Genomic DNA, 24,917 nt, shown 5'->3' with positions numbered 1-24,917 from the left:
TCCCCCTATAGATTTCTACCCATAACCCCACAGTCAAGTGGTGCCACTTTGCTAATGTAGGTAGGAGGGGCATGGTCACTAGGCTGCACCATATGTGAACATGCATACATAGATACTGGACTTGATCACCACTCGGGACTCCCTTTTAGTGAAAGTTACAGACAACCAAAGAGACTCAGGTAACTGAGACAGATTTCAATGCTAAAAGAACATACTTAAGTGGGAAATAATGTGCTTCATACGATAGCAATCACTGAACATACCATGGAGAAGCATAACAGACTACAGATGCAATTCTTCTAACTTCATGAGACAGGGAAGCTTACCAGAACACATGCATAGATGAGATCCTCACAACTCCTATGTGAAGCAGTATTATAACAAAATAACAAAAGTCAAATACATGCGAAACTAATGATGTGGGCTTGCCTCTCAAACTAAATGCAGCTGCCCCAAAAATAATAGTTCTGATGATACTACTACTACTAATTATAATAATAATAATAATAATAATAATAATAATTCACATTATCTTATCTGGCTCTTTATTACTGCTGCACAACATGCTTTTTGAGCGAACCAGTGAGGTGACAAATGCACTGTAAAAGAAAAACACACTATTCCATTGAGCCTCCTTGGAAATGATCCAGCAATTATATGCATGAACTATTAGCACTTAACTTCTTGCTGTGCTGATGTGGTGTGAACTTAAAAGTAGAACATTTTGTAATTTGAAAGCCTCTTATGCATGTCTGGCCAGCAGAGGCCATTTTCACATGATTTGTCGGTGCATTTGCTTCATTTTAACTGTGTAGTATGACAATGAAGAAACATTTTCAAACATTGCTGAAAAAACACACAAAATACTTTAAAAGTACTATACTTTTCCAATTTCAAAGTGTTACTGTTGCAGGTGAATTTCTCATTTTGAGTCTGAGGTTACATATAACCAACCTGGTAAAATTCCAGCATTTATTTTCTGTCCAAGTAAGTAACTCACCCATAGGTGGAACTCTCTAATCCCTTTTTTTAGGAAAAAAGTTAAGCAGAATATGAATGTGGATAGCACAGCTAAATGCAAAGTAATTTATTGACATCCATTACATCCTTTCCTTAAACTATCCAACTGTAAAACTAAACAACATTTTGACAATTTTAAAAGAGAAACAGTCACCTGACACATAAATGAACAGTGATTCTACACATTTATACCGGGACCACTGCTTGCTCATCCTCACTGACTTAGTCGGGCATGATGGATACTATGAGAGCCATGACAACTAAAATCCCCTGAGCCTCATTGACAATCAAGTGGCATCTACATCATGTCCACTGATATTTTCTAATCTTTATTGAATTACCACTCATCATTTACACCAGTGGTTCCCAACCTTTTGACTTCTGTGGTCCCCCATTTTATCAGTACTGGAGCCCGGGGACCCCCACTGAATCATTATTGGAACCCGAGGACCCCCACTGAGTCATTTCTGATAGCTGGGACCTAATATTATTATATTTTTTAAGCAGTCGCGGACCCCCTGAGGAGGCTTCGCGGACCCCCAGGGGTCCCCGGCCCACAGGTTGGGAACCACTGATTTACACAAAGACCACTGAAATTCCCAGATCTTAATTTGCATACTTCATTGGATACTTCTGACAGCAGTTGAGAGGTTCTTGTGTGAAAAGTATGCCACTTTTCTGGATTACCTTCTAGAGTAAAGTGTCAGATCAGAGACAGGACAGGCAAACATCCCAGCAGGATGCCAGGCAAAAAGCTATTGCATCCCACAGACATGCATATATTTTGCAGATTCTTTTCAACCTTTAGTCAAATGAAGAGGTAGTGGAAGCGGTTTTCTACAATGGGAAAGATATGGACGAGGCCACTGTTTCGGCCACTGTTTCGTTGCTAGGGAATGTATTTCCACAGGAAGAAAATATATTCCCTCTGAATATTTTTTCAATGTGCTTTCAGACTTTTTTATGTGTCTTTCAGGAGGTTGTTTGACATTTTACTGTATTATACAGGGAAACTAAACCATTTTTCAAAAGGGGTGTGGATGTTGCGATTCAATCTTGAAAGTTAAAAGGCAAGCAGACATAATTTCAAATTCCATGTGATGCTACAAAAAGTAGCTTCATTTTATTCCATTTGGAATATTTTAAAGCAAGTAAAATTACACCTGCTTCTACGGATTCACTAAAGTGAGAACATAACAACTCCTGAACTGTAGGACTTAAGTTCATATTAGTATTTCAGGCGTGCATTTCTTAGGCACAGATGTCTGCATTTATGTGAATCAACCCCTCACATTCCTTGCTCTCTACCTCAAAATGGTTTATGGGTCTTTGAATATAAATTTAACCAAGTGTCAAATAAACTCATTTCAATTGAAATTCCCAAGTCTATCTGAAAACCTTGCACAGGGCTTGTTCAGAACACCTGCTGGAACTAGCAGTCTTAGGGTGTCTTCTCCCAAACTTTTTGCCATCCTCCTCCACTATTTGCTGACCTCATTTTTCCTGGCCTTAGAACTCTGCACAATTAACCACAAATTGCCAGGGCTAAAGTGCATGTGTTCATGCTCAATGTTGGCTTGGCATCTTCTGCAGGATCATCTCCAAATCTTTTGCCTTCATGCTCCTGTTTTCTGAAGCCTTTTTTGTTTCTTTTAGGACTTTGTGCACTTTACCACTGGTAACCAGTGCTAACGTGTTTGTGCTCTTTCCTTAAAACATGGTAAAAGTGGCCTGTACCCAACTGGTATATAAAGTTTACTTGTAAGTTCATGGTAAAGTGGCACAAAATGTACCCAGGACCTGTAAATTAAGTGCTACTAGTGGGCCTGAAGCACTGACTGTGCCTCAACCTGCCTTTTAAATACATAGATGTCACCCTGGGGTAGGCCCTAAACAGCCCAGAAGGCAGGATGCAGTGTATGTAAAAAATAAGGCATGCACTTTGGAGTTTTATCTGTCCTGGTGGTGAAAAAGCCTTAAACTTGTTTTTCACTACTTCAAGGCCAACCTCTCCTGTAGACTAACATAGGAGTTCCCTTATTACATTAAAAAAACTCTAATTTCCAAATAAGTGCAGGTCACCACTATATGTTTGTCTTTGGAATTGTAGTGACAAATTCTAACTTATGGTAAAATAAGATTTTAAATTGCAATTCTGAAAGTGGCACTGTTAGAAAGTTGACATTTCGTGCCTGTACCCTGTCTCTGGTCAAATGACTGAGTGAAGCTGACAGATGGGCTTTGTGTATACCTCCTAGACAGTCACACACAATAAAGAGTTTAGGTGTTCCTTAATGAGCCATTACAGGCAGTATGGGAGGGAGGAGCTGGGCACTGCCCAATTTACACTTGAATAGGCAGTGTCCCGCTTTCACACAAAGGGCTCCATACCCCTCTCTAGTTAGTCTGGAGCCACGACAGGCAAGGCACGATGTGTGGGGACGTCAAAGGGAATTTCTAGAAGCTCCTCCCACCTTCCAGAGGAAAGGTGTCAAATTTAAATATTGGACCTGAGACACAACCTCATCAGTACACTTCTGGATCTGTGTATAAGCTGGCAGGAAGAAGGACTGCTGAGATGCTGAAGGACTGCCACTCTGCCAGACTTCTGTCCTGCTGGACTACTGCTTTGCTGTCCTGCTGTCTTGTTGTGCAGAGTTGCAGTTTTCTGACCTCCTGCATGGGTGAGAAGCACTAGACCTGCTCTTTGAACCCAGAACCCCAGAGTGACTTCAAGGGCTAGTTGGCTGGCCTCTTCACTTGAGCCTCAGGGACAGAAGTATCCAACAACCTTGGTCTTGGACCTGTACTCTGCCATCTGTGAGTCTACCTAAGGTACTCTGCCACCCTCTGTGGATCCAGAGGAACCAACACATCTCCTCCCTCTGTTGTGCGGTGCAACCCCAAGCAGAACCAAAGCATCGCTGCTGCTGCATGGCTCGAAACTGCCAAAAAGACCAACATTGTATCACAGCCTGTCACAGCATTGGAACAGCTGTGGTGCAATTCATCTTCGATTTAGGCCCCTGCATCCCTCATCAATGGCAGCCTCAACAATGACACCGGAACCTGCATCGCAACCTCACAGTTCCTCGGAACCAACGTATTGCCCTGACTGTGTGACCCATCTTCAACAGTGGACTTCGCAGCGCAAGCCCTCATTTATGAGCTCTTTGATGACGATGCAGTAGGACCTCGCACCACAGCCTTGCAGCATCTTGGAACAAATGCATCACTTCAGTTGAGTGATGCATTTTCAATGTGGATCCTCGCAAAGCTTTGCAAAGCAGGATTTAAAATACTCTGTTCAGCGAGCTTGACTGGGCCCCTGTAGCTGACTGATGCTCCATCACACTCGGCCTGAACTAGTGACTTTTTTTGGTCCGGTGCAACCAGATCTCCACAGTTGACGCTTTAAGCCTTATGCCACTATTTTTGCTAAAATGTAATATCTCCAGTTCTACTGATTGGATTTTTTGTTTTTTTTATCTTGTTTTATTCATTAAATATTACTCTATTCTTCTAATCCTCTTGTGGGCTCCTTTTGTGGTATGTTTTCACTGTGTTACTATTGGAAGTGTTGTACAAATGCTTTACACATTGACTCTAAGTTAAGATGACTGCTCTGTTCTAAGCTACCCAAGGGTTGAGCACAGGTTAATTTAGGATTTGCTTCTAACCTCTCGCTGAGAAGAACTGTGGTTGCTCCTCTAAAAGTGTTTCAATCCCCTTAACCGGTAACCAAGTAACCCAAATTCAACACCTTAGTCCAACTTAGGTGCTCAACAGCGTAAGGTGTGTTCACAGTGAGCAGTGCCTGGTTCAATGACTCAGGATTTCTCGATATTGACACAGAAAGATAAACATTATTATAATAGCAAATACACCAAAGTTGGGGAAGTTTCCATAGTGGTAGGTTTAGTGGCAGAGATGTAGTCATGAGTGTACCCCTTAAAGGGTTAATTGAGGCCTCTAAATAGAGATGGATTTCAAACGTGCCCCCACATTACTGAGCAAAGAGGTGCCTGCAGTGTCATCTTTTCTGACTTGGTCAAATAAAGGCTTCATCCTCATGGCCGGGGGCTCTCACTCATGGTATAAAATGGATAGACTAGCGTGCCAACCACCCACTGAAATCACATTCAGTGCCTTGTCAGAGGTACTACACAAAATACGAACATAACTGCAAAACAATGCAAGCAACACAAATTTGTGTCTATTCAAAACCTGCTCAATTATTTTCGAACTAAGGCCCATATTTATACTTAGTTGTATTTTGTAAGTTTGCGCCGATATTGCGTCAAAAAACGACGCAAATGCGGCGCTAAAAAAGTATAAATATGGGCCTAAATGTATACCTTTTTACCTAGTGCCAGCTGATCTAATCCGTTACCTGTAGCTCTTTCTTTGACTCAAGCCCTCGTACCTACAAGACCCTGCCTTCATTCGGGTCTGATTTGTGATTAATAAACCATTTTTGCTTTAAAGCTTTCAAATGAATTCTGCATTTCGTACAATTATACAAATCCAAACAATTACATTTAGAAACTGTTGTCTGTGAACTACGACTACTTCACCTTTCTAAAAAAAAAATGAATAAAGGGTGCACTCTCCTTCAAACTTCAGTAAATAATGCAGGAACAATGTTGGACACAAACACACATCACAAGCACATCTTCTCCTATTAATTTGCACCATGCTGAAAGCCCTTGCCAGGTTGCTCCGGCACGGAGCGTAAAACACATGGAGACTGTAATGTGATATAAGGAAAGCACTGCAGACACACAAAACTGATGCGAGAGGTTGATCCCTTGCATTTACTCTGTTGCCCTCAGGAATAAATTGGCCCTGTGCCTGGCAGCAGGTCTTACCCTCAAGCGTCGTTCAAACGCAGAAATACTGCCTCTGCTCTGCTCCTTCCGCTGTCTCCACTCGATGAGGCTCGGGTTGTGTTCACCGGGCAGTGAGATATTGCACTTCCCCAGAGTGGGGCTAACAACCCCGGCCAGGATGTGTGGCTCCGTATTAAGACTGATGTCCATTCCACTGGCAAAGGTGACGCGTAAAGACCCGTCCGGGTTAACTCGATAGATGTTGAGAGTGTTTTCTGCCAATAAAGCAAACAGGAGAAGTTAGCTCACTGTAAAAGATATATGTCTGCTGTCAAGTTTACAAGACTGCATCTGGATGCCATGCACTGGGCTATAAACCACCGTTTATTTACAGAGTGACATGGCATCAGATCCTAAGTTGGTTGAAAATACTTCCAAGCTCTTACCGCACCTAAGTCTTGCATTACCTATGGGATTTTGAGGACTACTCATAAATGCATTCTGGATCATGTAAAAGTAGGTCAGGCCTTTGTGAAATAAGCTCAAAACATCTAAAATGGTAAAATATTCCTGTGGTTAGTGCAAATAGAAAGTACCTGAATTGGCTTCTTCTGTCTAGAAGGGTGTTTAATGCTTGATACAGGATTCCAGCAAGAATTTTGATGATAAACTCAGACACTGCTTTGTAGACAATGGTATCGGTGTGATAGCAAGTGCTGGTAATTAAGATCTATATTATGTGATTGAGGTAATCCTGATTTCGCCCATATTTGGATTACAAATGTCCCTGCAAAAACCCTGCCTTCAACCTTTTCCAAGACACATGATCATGTGAAAAGCAGGTGGTATTTAACTGGGAAAAAGTGTTCAGAATGAGGGTAAATTCTGTGAAAACATTGGTCTTCATGAGAACTTCATACCGAATCTTTAAATAAGGTATATGGTATTGATCTGGCCAAGATGTATGGAGCTAACTATTTCTATCTATCTATCTATCTATCTATCTATCTATCTATCTATCTATCTATCTATCTATCTATATATGTGCACCTTATTGTTAGTGAGGATAGAGACACTAAATTGTCATGGCTCGAAATTTTGTGTCAGATATTATTCTTTGGGTAAGTCAGTTACATACCATTAGAAACTGAGGGGCATATTTATAAGCCCCTAGTGCCACCAAAGCGCCACTTTTTTTGACGCTCCGGTGGCGCTGTGCATTGCGTCATATTTACAAGGCAGCGCTAAGCCACTTTTTGTGGCTTAAAGCCACCTTGTAAATATGGGCCCTTCTGATGCAGTTTTCTGTGGCAGAGGGGTGTGCAATGGTTGTTGCTGTGGGCGTTCAACCACAACACCCATTGCTTTTGACGCTGCCCCAGATTTATAAGGAATCGTAAATCTAAGGCAGCGCCAAACATTAACATCACCCCAAGGGTGGTGTTAGCATAGTGCAACGAGGAGAAATACTTTTATTTCCCCTCGTTTTTGCTTTTTCTATGTGTGCTGCATTTTGTAGCACACATAGAAAGAGCAAAAGGCCCTTTCTATATCAATAATGACGATTTGCTACTTCTTAGTGTGCTGAATTCTGCAACACACAAAGAAGTGCCAAATCCCCATTGTAGATTGTTTATGTGCAGGAAGGGACACCCTGTGCCCCTATGTGTTACATAATAATATAATAGTTATATATGCATAGGTACATAAAAAAATGACTGAAAATGACGTAGGCTTCCTTCCCACTCACCTCCCACCTGTCTCTAGAATTGTCCCACCCCATAAACATCTTTTTGGCTGTTTTCCAATAATCAATTAATGCGCACACAACCAAAATATGTGTCTGACATATTGGGCCATATGTACAAACACATTTTCCCATAGACACAGAATGGGTAAAACCCTTTGCTACATCTGGCCCATTGTTATATCGTTTTACATTTGAAACAGAATGCAGCATGTTTCATCATTGTTTATTTTCACAGCTGAATCAATACAATTGATCCACTTATTGCATGTAATTGTTGAACATTTCTTTGTCCCCAGCATGATCTTCAATACATGTTTATATTTTAAATGGAAAATGACTGTCCTCTCATCCTCCATGTATGGCTAATTACACCTTTACTGCTTACATAAAAAATTGCTTAAAAAGTAGGATCCTCTTGAGCCTTCCGCCAAAGGGCTCCCCCTGGTGACCATGTATGCAATGGCCATGAACATTCAATGTTTCCCTCACACATCTGAAAGAGGTTCTCTCATGCAATGGTCATACCAACATGCGTCTTAAAAAAAACACCTTGTGAAATGCTTGGGTTCCAAATTGCGTCCATGGTTTTGATACTAGAGAACAGGCCACATGCATCTGCTCATAATCTGCATCCTCTTCTTATAGGTGCAGTGTGGCCTAAAATTGTATTAAAACACCAGGGATGATAATCCGTAAAGCAGGATTCTCGTTTTTTCCAATGCAACCATTTGCCACTTAGTAGGCAGATAACCATGAAAAATGTTTAAGTTTCTTTTCACCATCCAACTGTTTATTTTAGTCCATTTTTTATAACTGACACCATTTTGAAATTATTTTATAATAGTCATCCTTGGAGAAGTAGTACTCTGAATAAAGGTTTGGTTTATCGTACACATACCTACTAAATAAGGTAAAAGTCGTTTATCAATGTAAAAATAATCTACATATGTCTTTCTTTGACCGATAACAAATATTGTATGATGCCTCCTGAAAATTATTTTTGCTTTGAAGACATTGGAGTTTGACTTCGGCTGTGGCCTTGAGGCTGCTGACCAAGCCTACCAGTCTATTATCAGATAAATAGTATTTCTTTCACCCTCAGTACAGGGATTGGCCACTAGATGGTATCAAACATAAATATCCAGTGTTCCAAGTTGTCCTTAGAAAGCAGTGCCACCATTCACATGCAGCCCTAGGTGTTAGATGTTTTGGAATATTTGCTATTGCCACAATAGCCAAACATGCCTCATGTGCTTTGTAGGTCCAGTCAAGCATTTGAAAGGCCAAGGCATAGAGCTGCTTCTCTCCCACAGGTATGCATTTTCTCACAAACTATTTATTGGCTGCAGTAGCTACAAATATGGCTGGAGCATAGGTGTTCCCAAGCATCCACCCATGGATTTTGCCACATTCCAAAATATATCAAGACTTGTAAACCTGGGAATGTGTCAAAATGCTTCACCTTTTCCAGTGAAGTGTAACTAAGAGAACTATCTTTATTCCTGGTCGTTATTTCCACTTTCCACATGAGCTGCATTCTGCAGCACACATTAAAAAAAAAAAGAAGCTATTAATCCTGCCTGTATTCCAGGCCCCCTTTCACCATGGCTCAAGGGTATCTGCTTTGACTAGGCAGCACACAGTGTGCCATCGCTAGGAGACAGCTGGAATGTGCCACATCTTGTAAATATGGCACATTTCTGCTGTCTCATTTGCATGCAAAGCAGCACTGCAAGTTGCTTTGCTGCATTGAGTTGCATGGAAAATTAGTAATTATGGCCCAAAGTGTCCACATCAACCATGTGATCGCCTACCTTTAGTCTGCCAGTTCAGAAACACATAACACATAATGTAAAAAGCATATGTATTAGAGCATCATTACCAGTTTTTGTCAATGCTCACCTTGTTTCTTAACATATTTACCTTAGTTTGAGGTCCAGGTGCATACACCAAATGCAATATACTGGCAATGCTCCAAATTTAATTTTTTGTATGAAACAATGGTACTACAACACTCATATTCTTCAATGGACACGAAATTCATGGGTCCAATGCAGAACACTCAATATAGAACAGAGTGGGGCATTTGTTTCGCAGGGATATTAGCAGACCAGCTATGGCTATTTCCTTAATAAAACACATTTTGACGACCCAGCACATATTTCTATCTTTATACACAAAATTGCAAATAAAATGAAAAAAAGAGGTCGAACGTTAGTTACATTTTGCTTTTGTTAATTGGCCACAAACTGTAGGCACCACTTGAATGATCCTATCTTTGTTTATAAATGATCAAATCAATTAGCAACTAAATTGCCTAATTACAGATGTAAATAGCCTCTGTATATGCAAACCACTGTGGGAATGTGTCCTCCTCTGCTGATAGCAGTCTGGGCACACTAAACGGTGTAGCCATCCAATGGAGGCACAAATCTGTTGAACTAGAAGTATGAAAACACAGCTTATTCAGAATCACTTTAAATACTAAACTGTGGTCAGGTATAAACACAATTTCCCATTCCATGGAAAAGAGAGCTTGTAGATTGCACTCACTTTCCAGCAATTTGTATGTTTAAATCTTCAACAAAATGATTATAAATGGGGTGACTTGAGTACATTATTTGGGTATGTTTTCAAGCCAATTCTTTATTGACAATATTCATGGTTAACAATGAAAGGATTTCCCATGTAATGAATACTATTGATTTTTAGTACTCCCCCACTGACTTCAATGATGGTTTTATTATGTAATGCATATTAGTATTGATTTCGGTGGTGTTACACTAGTGCATTATAACTGCTTTTACTGATGTTTGACACTCTGACAAAGCCAGTAGACTTGCCTTATTGATAGTGAAACCTCCTTATGTTGTAATGTTACCTCTAGCACAAGTGAATTATATTGTGGTTATAGGTTTTAGCTACTTTTAGAGCACGCTATCACCTAGGAAGGTATCCTGGCACTAAGCACACGTGATACTAGCCTCACCATAGGAGACTGGAAGGCTAGTCTTAGTTTCTTTAAGAATTCCAGAATTGTAGAGGAGGCTGTGAAATGTAGTGGCAGGTTGTTCCAAGCTTTAGGAGCAATGTTGTATAAGTGGGATGTGTTCGAGAATTAGTTTGGCTGAGCAAAGATGTCTACCTGGTTTGTGGAAGCAGATGCGACTGTTGAGGTAGGTCGGGCCACTGTTGTGTAGTGTCTTGAAAGTGTGTGTGGAGAGTGGATGTTCTCCACTCCCTTGGGTGTTGCATGGGAATTCCCATGCACCTCTCACAGCTCTTAACACATTTCCACATTTACCAGAACAGGTAAATCTGAGAATGCCCCAAAATGATACACCTTTGCAGGAGAGGCGTAACAAGGAGAAATATCTTTATTTTTTCCCGTTAGTGCCTCCTTCTATGTGTGCTGCAGAATGATATACCCGTGTGCTGCAGACAGAGGAATATGCCTGTCAGGATTGTTCTTGTGCATGAAGGTGCCCATTCCTGCACAAAAACAATCCTGCATGCAATGGAGGAATCCTTGCACCATGGTGTAAGGTTGTCTCCATTGGCATTAGGTTGCCAAAATGGTGCCAGAACAGGGCAAAAGGCAGGAATGCACCATATTGCCTAACATATGACATATGTCTGCCCTTTCCTTGTCATACAGTGCAGCATAGCAAGGTGCACTGTGTGACTTTTTCGTAAATAGGCCCCTAAGCTGTCAATAAAAGGCAATTTGGGACCTACTACTTGTGAAGAACTCATTGTCTTTTCAAATAATAACACAACTCGTTACCAGGGGCATTCTGAAGTTTGGACAAGTGTACACACAGTGTTCTGCCTCCCTATTTCAACATTTTCTAAGGTCACTGATTGATAAGATGGAACAACACAGAAATAAGGTTTCTGGTTGTTACACATAAGGTGACAATTTCTGCAGATATACTTGGTGCTTGTCTTAGTATGCTTTATGGGTGGTGAACACATACATTCTCTCCCTCTCTTGCTATTTCTATCTCTGTGTATGTATATATATATATATATATATATATATACATATATATATATATATATATATATGCACCACATATTTCCTTGTCCAATATAAAGGAAAAGTCAAGACACAGACGGGCAGTTGTAAAATATATTAACAAAACAGAAAACGGTCTTCCTCCCAACGCGTTTCAGCCGTAGCCTTGTTCACGGATCCGTGATGGCTTTTCCTTTATATTGGACAAGGAAATATGTGGTGCATGTTTATGAGATTCCCGTTCCCATGTCAAGACCGCTGCGTCTGAGCCTCGATATTTCGGGCATTTTTTGTGGATATATATATGTACTAGCAGATGAAAGATCACAAGAGAACATATACATTCTCTCCCTCTGCTCCTGCTCTTTCTATCTCTGTGTATGTATATATTTGTGTATGTGTATATATATATATATATACTAGAAGATGAAGGATCACAAGAAAACAGCCGACAACCAGGGCAAAAATCTGGATCCCAAAGGATGCAATGAGTCACAAGAAAATGTAATATCCAAGAAGTGACTTAAACAGGTGATCTCACCAAAGAACAAAAATATATTTCTACTACAACAATCAATGCAGTCCTGAGAACTCTTCAGATATGCAGAAATCAAGTGGTATTGTCAGTGATGTTCAGTCCATCTGGATGCAGTGATTTTAAACTGTACATCAAGAAGTTTTCTCTGATGTCCAGTAGAAGCATATAAAATCTTCCAGGTCTTGGTTTGGGGTGAACAAGTATATCTGCTGTTGTTTCATCAATGAGGTTTAAGCTCCTGTACTTTGCGACCATGTTCTTGATTTATTTGTTCAAGTCTTCTGTGGGATCAGTTTGTAAAGGTTTGTAAGTGTTGGTATCCATCAGTTGTCTCATTCCCTTCTCAATATAATCACATACTTTCATGGCAACCACTACAACACCTTTGCCTGCCAGTTTTATAATGACATCTGTTCTATGTTGAAGGTGGTGGAGAGCTTTTCTTTCCACTCTGGTAATGTTATCAAAAATCCTTTTAGGTGTTGATTCTTTGATGAGTTTGTTAATGGATAAAATGTATGTATCAAGAGCAGGATTTTTACCACATTGAGGAGTCCATGATTTGGGATGGTGGAACTTTTTAAATGGATCTGGTAGGTAGCTTGGCAGATCAACATATTAATTATTGTTAAAGTATTCTGCAAGTCTGCATCTTCTCTCAAAGGCTTTTAGGTCTCTTTTCATGTTGGCTGTATTATGGTCCTTAGGTACAGGACAGAAACAGAGGCCTTTGCTCAAGGGGTTTAATTCACCTGGTGATAGCAGCCCTCCAGTTAATTCAATAACTGTATCTGATGTCTGGAAGGGTTGTAGCTGGCTGGTGCTATGTACTCTTTTTTGTCTTAAAAATCTTCTGTTTTTTTTTATGCTGTTTCCTCACGGGACATCCACTGAGAAGTGAATCTCCAAAAACAGAATGATTTATAAAGTGGTGATTTGGGAAAGGAGATATATGAAATCTTAACATGTCTCTTTTCAGTTTTGCAGATGTAATTTTAAAAGCATTCCTTGCTGTAATGTTTTTTTTTACTTCTACAATCCTCTTCAGTATGTGTGCCACTTCAGAGTCACTTTTTGTGTTCTTTAAAAGTTCCAATTCTTTTTGTAGCTTTGTTTTAAGCATCAGCATTTTTTCAATGGTTACTTTAACACATACTGACAACAGGGCCATTGAAGAGTTATGCAGTAAAATATTCCATGAAGCAGACCATTCACAGTTACTTAGTTTAAAAGATGGCTTAGATTTAATCTCCAACCCCATGGGATATACGTTAAGTTTCTTATATAGTTGTAAATGTGCTATTGTAAATTGGCACTTACTGATTTTCTCCTGGGTAAACACTGCATATCTAGGACGTAGATTTGTTATTGACATGGTGGTTGATTTTGACTTGCGCGTCGGATCCACGGAGGATACAGGTTTGTAATCCCAAAAACAGTACACTAGAAGATGAAGGATCACAAGAAAACAACAGCCAGCCAGGGCAAAAATCGGGATCCCAAAGGATGCAATGTGTCACAAGAAAATATAATATCCAAGAAAGAAGTGACTAAAATGGATTATCTCACCAAAGCACAAAAATATATTTCTACTACAACGTTTCAGTTTCCACCTTCCTTAGGTAGTACAAGATGATTTGCTCAGTGGCTGCACAGTTGACACTGCTGGATTTTCAAAAAGCATCATGAGTGAAGATTTCAATTGGAATGTGGAATCAATGCAGTCTAGAGAACTCTTCAGATATGCAGAAATCAAGTGGTATTGTCAGTGATGTTCAGTCCATCTGGATGCAGTGATTTTAAACTGTACATCCAGAGGTTTTCTCTGATGTCCAGTAGTTCTTCCTTTAAAACATGTTCCACAGGGAAAATCTTCAAATCTGATAGTAAATGGTCCACAAGTTTAAAATGATTGGCTACAGGCTGGTCAAGTTTCTTGTTAATTATTGCTGATTTGTGGTTCCTGAATCATGTACGGAGGTCATTCACTGTTTGACCTACATATTGTTTTTTACAGCTTTGACGCTGGCACTGAATAACATAAATAATGGATGTTGAGCATCATGTAAGATGCTGCCTTATTCCATATATATTATATGATATTATTATATAATATATAAATTAATGTGAAGTTATAGAAATTCACTGAAAAAATGAAAGGTTAAAGTGATGTTATTGTTGGATGTTGAAATGAGATAAGAGCTAACATTTAGAAACTGATACACCGCTGAAATTTGTCAGTTATAGTACAGAGAACTAACTATAACTTGTGCACTGTTTATGACCTTACACATTACATCACTCATGAAATATTAAAAGACATCATTGATGACATCACTGATGACATCTCAAATTATATCTCTCCTTAACATAAATAACAATAGTGTCACATTAACCTTTGATTTTCTTTCAATGAAAGTCTGTGTTTTATATATTGTATTCATTGTATTCAAAGTTCAGCATATGCCTAACCACCCTTAGGTGTCCTGCACCCAAACCCTTGCTGGAGTCCAACCTCCTGTTGTGTGCAGAGGGATTTGGCAATGGTGTCAGGCATCCAGCAAAACCTTGTGCCCAATGTCCAGTGGGTGACTGGCACCCACCCCCCCAGAGGATGGGTAAACCCTCACATGCAGATGGGCAATGTCCCCAGCTCCAAACTTGCTGTGAGCAGCCAACCCTCCATGTGCAGCCAACACCCCAGCTCTACCCACCTCCACATGAGCAACCGACCCTTCAACTGTACTCAGCCTTTGGCTGTGGACAGCAGGAGTTGGGAGCAGGGCCTAAATAAAATCCTGTCAGTAACCAATCCCTTTTCTGGACCCTCAACAGAGGGCCAACCCAAAACCTTCCCTACCACGTTATCATGTTTTCTTAGAAGCCTTTTCACTACTGTCAGTACCACTGTACAGGTATCGGCCTTAGACCCAGTATCTCAAAATAAAGCTTGCACAGTACTGCAACACCATGGAAGGGACGTTTGGGATGTGTGTGTGTGTGGCATCTGCAGTTACTCAGAGGTACGGCATGTGGGCCTTACTTATTCCCACAATCATACAGTGATACTGTTGTCATGGATTTTTTTTACATAAGTTTGGAGAGGTGGTCCTTTTGTAACCGCTCTCCTTGGGCCAGGGAGTAAGGGTTCCCTCACTCTCCTCCCATATGGGCCCATTCATCACAGTTTTTAGATATCAAGGACCAAATTCTTTGTCCTGCAATTGTGGGTGCAGCATTTTTCCCTAATGCTGTGGCCAGTAAATTAAATTATTTGTGTACTGTGGATCCCTCTTGGGACACACAGTACCAAAACGGTCGACAGGAGTAAACGCTTCTGCAGTCAATCTGAAATGTTTCTGAATAAAGACTTAAGTTTGTGCCAAATTGAGTCTAATTCAATTTAGTGCATTTCCCTGTGGCATAGTCAAACTTTCCCCTGTGCCATGATCTAAATCAAGCTCTAAGTCCAAAATGAAAACATCTGACCAAATCTCATTTTTGTATCCAAATCGCGCTCCATCGTGGTCGACCTTAATTTACACTTAGGCACCAATGAAGCACAAACAGATGACCCTATTTCTCATTTAAGGCTTTTTGGGCATTATTGTTTATAGATAAACTAAATATTTATAACTCCAGTTTTTCCTCTGTGATTTTTGACATTTTAGGATAATTTGATTTAGTAACATTTTCTAAGTTGTTTCAGATTTCTCTTGTGTTGTGGTTTAAATCTATTACTGTTGTGGTATAGCATTAATAATGAACACATTGCCTAAAGTTAAGCCTGTATGCTCTGTGCCATAGCTATCAGGTGGTTGAGCCCAAGTTAAATTAGTAACTCTAAGGGTTCACCCTGAAAAGGATTGTGGTTATTGGTTGAGGTTTAGGGGACATTATAGTTAGGTGAAAATGTCAGTGAACAAAATAATATTGTAAGTTAATTAAATCACGGAAATTCACTGGTTATAGTTATCTCAAGTAACTACAACTCGTGCCCTAAAATAATTATAACTGGAGCCCCTGCCATGCGCAGTGTTGTTATCAATGATATCACTTCAGAAGTTGCTGTGATTTTATCAATTACATCATAGAACATGTCATAAGTGATGTAATACCTAAGGTATTTAGCATTGGATTGTGAGCCGTTTTGGCTGTAGCTGTGTCTAATTTTTGTATCAAAACTTAATGGAGAAACCCGTTTGGGAAGGTCCCCCCTTTTTTTTCTCGCCCCTCCTTGAAGGATAACCCCAAAACTTTTCAGGAAGGTGCTAAGGTAGATGAGACTTTGTTTTAGAAAGTGTTGGGAAGTTTTGTCAAACAATGCTAAAGTTATAAGCAAATGAAAAAATGCAATCAACAGTTCCATACTGCAAGTGACTCAGTGAAGAAAAAGGCAGCACGACCAAGTGCAGTTTTTAGAAGAACTCATGTGCTTATTTATTTATATTCACCATACAAGTGCAACTAGTGGCAGAAAAAATGGTGACGCATTTCGGCCAAAGCCTTCAACAAGCCATAAAGTGTAAGCAGTGCATTGTGCATTAAGAAGAGGCTCTAAGCTCCTCCTATTACTAAATAATAAAAAACCCATTAGGCTATTCAGACAATTATGCGTTTTCATGCCCATAAATATATATATGTATAGGGAAATCCTCTACATGTATAAAAAATATTGTCTAGTATATTATCTATTTTCTTAATTGTTGTTAGAAATTGGGTCTCTAGCTGGCAGTCAATTTACACCCTGTCCAAGTAGGGACCCTCACTCTAGTTAGGGCAAGGGAGTCACACACCTAAGATAACCCCTGCTCACCCCCTTAGAAGCTTGGCACAAGCTATCAGCCTTATCTGAGAGGCAATGTGTAAAATATTTAAGTATTTGTACACACACACAGAGTAACACAGTGAAAACACCACGAAACGACTCCCCACCAGTTTAGAAAATAGCCAATATGTATCTGGGTATAACAAGACCAAAACAACAATAATCCAACATACACACATAAAGTTATCACATTTTAAAAGTTAAAAAGAGCCTTAATCCTGAAAAATCAGTGGTTGTATCCCTATAACACACAGTACCTTGGATGCATCAAAAACAAAGGTGATGCAGGCAGCCTAGGAGATGATGCGTCAGAAGAGCAAACTATGCATCAATTATTTTCAAACTGGACAGGCAATGAGTGGATTCTTTTACCGCCTTGCTGGCGATGCATCAATTCTTTCCCTGCCCGGCTGGCGATGCATGGATTCTTTTCCCCTCAGGCTGGCGATGCATCAATTCCTTACTTCGCTGCAGCGTCGATGAAGAAAAGGACGCCCAGGGATGCTGCACGAAATATCCAGATGCCTGGCAATGATGGATCCGCGCTGAAGCAGGTCATGCATCGATTTTGCAGCGGTGAGACAGGCGCTGAGTCGATGTTACAGCCGTGGTGCAGGCGCTGCGTTGATTTTTCTGCTGCAATGGCCTTGGTGCATGGATTTTCACTCAGGTTACCCGCTTCCACTTCCAAGGGACTGGATTTGGCACCACTTGGCTAGTCAGGACTCCCAGCAGAAGAGCCCAGGCACTGACAGATGAAATATTTGATGCCCATGAGACTTCATAACAGGAGGCAAGCTCAGCTCAAGCCCTTGCAGAACCTTGTAAAACAGGGAGTAGAAAGCCAAGTCCAGTCCTGTCACTCCCAGGACAGAAGCAGCAAGCAGCAGGCCACCACAGCAAAGCAACAGGCAGTGTCACCGTTCCTCCTACAGCATCCAACTCTTCTTCTTGGCAGAATGTCCTCAGTCCAAAAGTGTTCTGAAGTTGTGGGTTGAGCAGTCCAATACTTATAGTCATTTCTGCCTTTGAAGTAGACAAACTTCAAAGGAAAGTCTTTGTAGTGCACAAGACATACAAATTCCTTATATATGATCTATGTTCCTTGACTCGAGGTGTGGGAGAACAGGAACAATTGTGATTGGCGGATGGATGAATTATTACTCCACCCTTTTTAAAATATAAAGAAGTAAACTAGGTGCAGTAAATTTGATTCATCGTCGAAGGAAGTGTGAGAACGCTGTTCCTTCAAAAAGGTAAGAAGAGTGTGGAATTAGTAGGGGATGTTTTTAAATGCAAAAGGTGTACATACGATAAGAGGGTAAAGACGGTAACATGACTCAGAGTTATTTGATTTAATTGGCATTTGGGGCTTATAACATGGGTCCATATTCCACATACTTAACATACTGGCTGTGATATACAAAGAGAGTGGGATTGTGGGATTGTTCGGGTGAAGGAAAAAAGCCACCTGTTGCATAATGTTTATAAATGTGTTTTCCTCCAGGGTCATAATTGTTACATTTAAAGAAAATGTATATTTAGTAGCACAGATATTCTTACACATAAAGCAAAATGGATTGTTGTGGTGGTATTGCATTAGGAAATATCTCTGTGCTTGTTCAGTGGACAATCGTGCCCGTTGTAGTGAGCAGAAGTGGTTGTTATTGGTAATTGGAAGAATATAGATTCTCGGTTGAAGGAACTTAAAAAGTGGGGTTATTTTGAGTGATTAGGAAATCAATCTTATTTTTGTTTCTCGCATATAGATCTGAGCCCGAGAGCCAAATTTATGGCACAGTGCTCATTTTAAATACTTATATGGATTTGATGAATTAGTGAAATATATTGTAAGCTCTGAGTACAATATATGGTGATGGAGTATGAGGTAAATGGCTCCCGCAAGCACAATATGATATTCATTGTTTTCACAAACACTATTATTTGGAATGAGAGATGGGCCCTGCATGTGGCTGGTGAACCGCGGGTGAAAAGATACATTGGGGACCTGTAGAATGGCAGGTTCCCATTGATATGACTATAATTGTCTTAAATCGCTCCGCCCATGAAGAAGTGATCCGCCCTTGGACAATAGAGAAGTAAGAAACACTCTTGGGATGAGGGTACGACTTAACAACTGTTAGTGAGCTCTGATACTTGTATGATTCATTATGGATGCAGGTGAGTGATGTGGTATAATGACGATTATATGTGTATTTGGGCTTACTTGAGTGAGCACACATTTGATTGTCTGGTTTCACTGGGTGTATTTATGTGATGTTATAATAAAGGAATAAGGGTTATATTTCTATGAGGTAATGTCCGTGAGTTTTCAAATATTGTTCAGGCATATTTTAAGTGAATTTGGTTGAGGGTTTCTGTTTTTAAGAGGGTATCTAAATTAATGGGGACTGTAGAATTTTGGAATCTATTTATTTTATTTGGTCATTTTTTATTCTTGTACAGACATGAAGTGAATGTGTTGGGAAAATATACAATCGTCCTGAGGAAGGTGGTGAATGGACTGTGAAAGACCACCGAAACGCATCGACCCAAACTGGATTGCTGGACCCATTGGAAATGGCCATTAATAGATGAAAAATTGGGTGCACAAATTAATTGGCCATTGCATACCAAAATTGGGACAGCAGGAAAAAATTGACTACAGGGGTGTCTTGTGTTTTGTCTCCCAATTAATCTGTTTTAGATTACAGACTGAACAGCAGTTCCTTGGGGGCCCACTAGATCTTTTGAAACTGATTTATATTTTCATTGTATATGGGATTATTTATTAAATATTATTTTTTTATATTTCTTTATTAAGACTGATCATTGGAATGAATGAGTATATGAGACGTGAGTTGAGTGATGGACAGTATTATGCACCCACCTAATTGACCTCCCCTCAATTAGGTGGGTGCATATACAGATACATTTCTATATCTTTAAGATATTTTTTAACGATTTTAAGATTTTTAAACTGCTCACCCTAAGGCCCGTGTTCAGTGGCCCGGGTAGTTAGATAAGCTTTTGTTTTCAGGTTCACATTTATTACCCTCACCTCGACTTATTCTCCTTGGGCTTCCCTCATCCGACGCCAGGGTTAGGGACCGGCAGTGTGTCGGTCGGCATTTTTCCTCTTTGGTGGTGGTACATTTGCCGGCCACCATCTTAGTTGGTTGGCAGTCTAGCTGACGCCAGCTCCACATTAGACTCTCATAAAATGCAAGATGCTGCGGTCGTGCAGGGGACCTCCCCTCAATTAGGTGGGTGCATATACAGATACATTTCTATATCTTTAAGATATTTTTTAACAATATTTAACGATTTTAAGATTTTTAAACTGCTAACCCTAAGGCCCGTGTTCAGTGGCCCGGGTAGTTGAATAAGTTGGATAAGCTTTTGTTTTTAGGTTCATATTTATTACCCTCACCTTGACTTATTCTCCTTGGGCTTCCCTCGTCCGACGCCAGGTTTAGGTGCTGGTACTGTAGCGGTCGTCATTTTTCCGCTTTGGTGGTGGCATGTTTGCCGGCCACCATCTTGGTTGGTTGGCAGTCTAGCTGACGCCAGCTCCACATTAGGCTCTCATAAAATGCAGGATGCTGCGGTCGCGCAGCGGACACATGCAGCAGACGTGCGCAGTGGGTGCCAAAGGCGCGCCTAAGGCAAGCCCGTCTGCGCCCCTCCGCACCAGGATGGGACCAGGGGCCCGACCCCTTACTTCTGTTAAGGCAAGCCCGCCTGCGCCTGTCCGCACCAGGATGGGACCAGGGGCCCGACCCATTACTTCTGTTAAGATAAAGGGTCACTTTTATTCCTCAGAGGCTCCCCATTCGCCCAGGTCACCTCCATCTGATCTATGTCAATCCTGTCCGGCCCCTAGCAACTTTAAGTCGTCTTGCCCTTCCTGTCTGTGGACCCCTCAAACTGAAGTAATAGTGGGTTCATCGTCTAAGACACACTCAAGTAGTGTCTTTTTGTTGGTTAACTGTCGATCATTACCAGCTCATAAATTAGACATCAATCTTTCATTAAGTGACGTCTCTCCTACAGCCCTGTTTCTGACTGAGACATGGCTGCATGAGGGATCTTTGCTGGATGTCAACCTGGCACTACCCCAAGGATATCAAATAACAAGATCAGATAGAACCACTTCAAAAGGGGGAGGAATTGCTATTATCTGTAAGGAATCCATTAAGCTCATTTCTCGGCCTCTCCAGATAACCGATTGTGAAAGTATGTCTTTTTCAATGTCTCTAAATTCCCAATTCACGTTCTCTGGAGTTCTGGTATATTGTCCTCCTGACCCATCAGAGAATTCTTTACACTCTTTCTCGGATTTAATAGCCGATTTATCATGTAAAAAATCCAATTTCATGATTTTAGGTGATTTTAATATACACGCAGATAATTTAGATAGCCTGGTAGCTAAAAGTCTCCTTGCTGACATGGAGGCTTTAGAGCTGGATCAATTAGTCAGAGGCCCTACCGTTGATAAAGAACACACTATTGACATTGTTTTTAGCAATTTAGTAGGTTTAGTTTCCAAACCCCCGCTCCATTAGCTTGGTCAGATCATTTCCTAATTTCACTAAACTTAGCTATACTTTCCAGATGCAGTCCTACACAGGTATCAGGTAAACCTTTCAGACGCAAACTCAATGCCAACAACTGGAAACATGCCTTGATAGACTGTAAACCCACTTTTCTTGACATGAATATCAGTACAGACTCATTTAATGAATGGATCAAGAACTGCCTAGATACTCTACTCCCATACAGCACGAAAACGGGGAGCTGCCGAAAAGCTGGTGCCCCATGGTTTACTCCCCACTTGCGAATCCTAAAAAGGAAATGCAGATGTTTAGAAAGAAGTTGGAGAAAAAGCTACAAACCGGTTCTAAAGAAAGAATATAGGAAGGCTAAAGAGATATTTCAGTTATTCAAAGACATTTTACAATCACCCTCTGGGGGCGAATCAATCGAAGCCTCTCAAGAACACAGCAACAATTTAGCATTATTTTTTCAACATAAAAATTGCAGACATCTATTCGAGTCTTTCGAATAATAAGTGTCACCTGGAGGATGTGACAGATTTTCATCTTAACTGTGCTGGCTCCATTTCACAATTTTCTCTTATTTCACAGGATCAGGTACCTTCTTCTCTATCAGTTCTCAAGTCAGGATCCCTTTTAGATCCCACCCCTCCATCGATAATGTCCCTTGGGGGCTCAGCTATCATTCTTGTCCTGACTGATCTTATAAATCTCTCCATATCTAGAAGCACTGTTCACGATCAATGGAAACATGTGATAATCAGACCTTTGTTGAAAAAATTGAACCTGGATGCATCAGTACTTAAAAACTATAGACGTATCTCGCTACTTCCCTCTCCCTCTAAAATATTAGACAAACAAATTAATGCTCAACTATCCACATACCTAGAGGATAATAACATTCTTCATCCCACCCAAATCAAAGGGTTTTAGGCCCTTACTCAACACTGAATCTGCTTTGATCACTGTTATGGAAGAGGCTAGGAAGCGCATGGATCAGGGGCGCCCTACGGCGATTTTACTCCTGGACTTTAGCGCGGCCTTTGTCACAGTAGATCACAATCTGCTGTGTCAGAAGATGAAAGAGATGGAAATTGAGGGAGAAGCACTTAACTGGCTTTCTTCTTTTTTGAAGGGAAGAACATTCCAGGTTCTCAACCGTTCAAATCTTTCCAGTAGGTTTAAATGCAACTGTGGGGTGCCACAGGGCTCCTCCCTTAGTCCCACATTATATAATATATATATGGCTCCACTGGCTAAGATAGTGGAGTAATTTGGGATTTCCTTAGTTTCCTATGGTGACGATACCCAGTTAGTGGTCTCGTTCTCCTCTAATTCAGGTCCTGATGATTGCCCATTGCCCCGTTGTTTACAGACAGTGTCTAGATGGATGAACAAAAGTATGCTCCAATTAAATGAAGACAAATCCGAAGTAATGATACTAGGTCAGAGTCCTCGTCCGGGCATGAACCCCAGGTTGCCGATTTCTTTGGGGGAGCTGCCAGCTCCTAAGAATCATGTTAAAAGTCTAGGAGGTTGGCCTGACCCCCAACTCACTCTGGAATACCAAGCAAAGAAAATCTCTGCCACTTGCTTTAGTATAATGAGGCTTTTGAGGAACATCTTTGCCATACTTCCGCTTTTGGCAAAAAGACTCATTATTCAGGCTCTCATCATTTCTCGACTAGATCATGGAAATGGACTACTGCTTGGTTCTCCAAGATATGTCAAATGGAAACTATAAGTAGTTCAAAATGCCACGGCCTGGCTTCTTTTAGATATACAGAGGCATGTTTCGGTTAAAACTGCCCTTGTTGATCTCCACTGGCTCCCAGTGGAACAGCGCATAATGTTTAAAACCCTGTGCTGTATACATAGATCACTATATAACAGAAGTTCTATTCATTTAAAGACCCTCGCATCTTTTTATACTCCAACCAGAGAACTCAGGTCCACCTCAGCAGCTCTTGCCATTGTACCTGGAATAAAAAAATCCAGATGGGGAGGTACCACGATGGCCTATCTTGGAGTCAAACTGTGGAATTCCCTCCCCCGAAGTCTTTGGTCTACGAATCATGAACTGAACTTTCAGAAAGTATTAAAAACTTGGCTGTTCTAATAAGTTTTGTTATGCATCCATTTTTTTTTTTTTAGAGTTGTCCTCTAGCGATGGGAGGCCTTCGGGTAGCCATGCGCTATACAAGCACCGTAACATAACATAACATAACATTTTGCCCCTGGGGGTCATTTCTTTCTTAATCATTGTGATACATGCCCGGTTCCCCTTGGGTGAATAGGTTATGTGGGGCCCTCTCTCTCCTTTTTTGGAGTACATTACTCATGTTATACCTGTCTAACAGTTTATTTCTATTCATAAACTGCATAAGTTAAAGTGACTAGTGCACACCCTCTCTATGAAATCCTGTAAATTAGTCATGTTATACCTAACAGTTTATTTCTGTTTAGAAAGTGCATTAGTTAAGGTGACTAGTGAACATCCTCTCTACGAAATACAAGGGCTCCATCTCTGACACATTCCTGGGCCACAAATCTATCAATGCACAAATGCATTTTTTTAAAGTGATGATTAATGGTCAACATTTCAATTAATCTATCATATTGTATAAACACTTCTGGTTGATCCTAGACTGTTCTACCCACACTCCTAAATGCATAAAATGCACATTTCCATGTCAACTTCATGGACCCAATTTCACACTTAAGATTTACATTAGCACCAAAACACAATTAAGATGACAATCCATCCCAGAATCTATTATTGTGTTTATATTGTCTTATTTGAAAGTGACTAGTGCCTATGTGCTCTATAAAGTGCAATCTGGAACCGTCAAGTAAGCAGAATGACTGGTGCATATTTTCTCTCTAAAGTAGAACATCATCATTATTTTGTGCCGTTTTCAAGCAAAAAATAGCATTGCACAGATGATCCATCAAAGTGACATGTTCTTAAAGTGACAGATACTCTACACCAATCTAATTTGAATGCATCACAGTAGTCTACTTTTCAGACCTAAACTAATGGATTCCTATTTTGTCTTGTATCATGTAACATGCAATATTTAGATTCCTTTTCAAGCAAACATGTTAATCGAAGCAAACAAGCAATCAGAAGAAATATAATTATATGATAAAGAAGCAACAAAGTGTTACACACTTCTAATCTGATGTTTTGGAGAAAATCTCAAATACAACCAATTACATTTCTGATTATTCTCAAAAGAGTGATTAAATGTTCTTGATTAGTTGTTTCTTCATCAAAACGCCTCACAAATTTTAGAGTCCATATTCAGTGTACGAATAATTCAAAAGCACACTGATCTAAGGCTTTATCTGAAATTAATATGTAAT

General features: G+C 40.3%; 1 protein-coding gene across 2 annotated transcripts in view; it reads right to left on the bottom strand.

Annotated features, from left to right (window-relative positions):
* TENM1 (teneurin transmembrane protein 1) overlaps nucleotides 1–24,917 on the bottom strand; it is a 1,758,425-nt gene that overhangs the window by 88,994 nt on the left and 1,644,514 nt on the right. For both annotated transcript variants that reach the window (XM_069211839.1, XM_069211847.1), the window contains one exon: nucleotides 5,892–6,127. In XM_069211839.1, the coding sequence (XP_069067940.1) occupies nucleotides 5,892–6,127 (236 nt within the window). The remainder of the gene's footprint in view (nucleotides 1–5,891; nucleotides 6,128–24,917) is intronic.

Source organism: Pleurodeles waltl, chromosome 2_1 (genome assembly GCF_031143425.1).
Source record: "Pleurodeles waltl isolate 20211129_DDA chromosome 2_1, aPleWal1.hap1.20221129, whole genome shotgun sequence".
Classification (NCBI taxonomy): Eukaryota; Metazoa; Chordata; class Amphibia; order Caudata; family Salamandridae; genus Pleurodeles; species Pleurodeles waltl.
The sequence above is the reverse complement of the archived record's forward strand: the minus strand, read 5'-3'. Positions and strand labels throughout refer to the sequence as shown.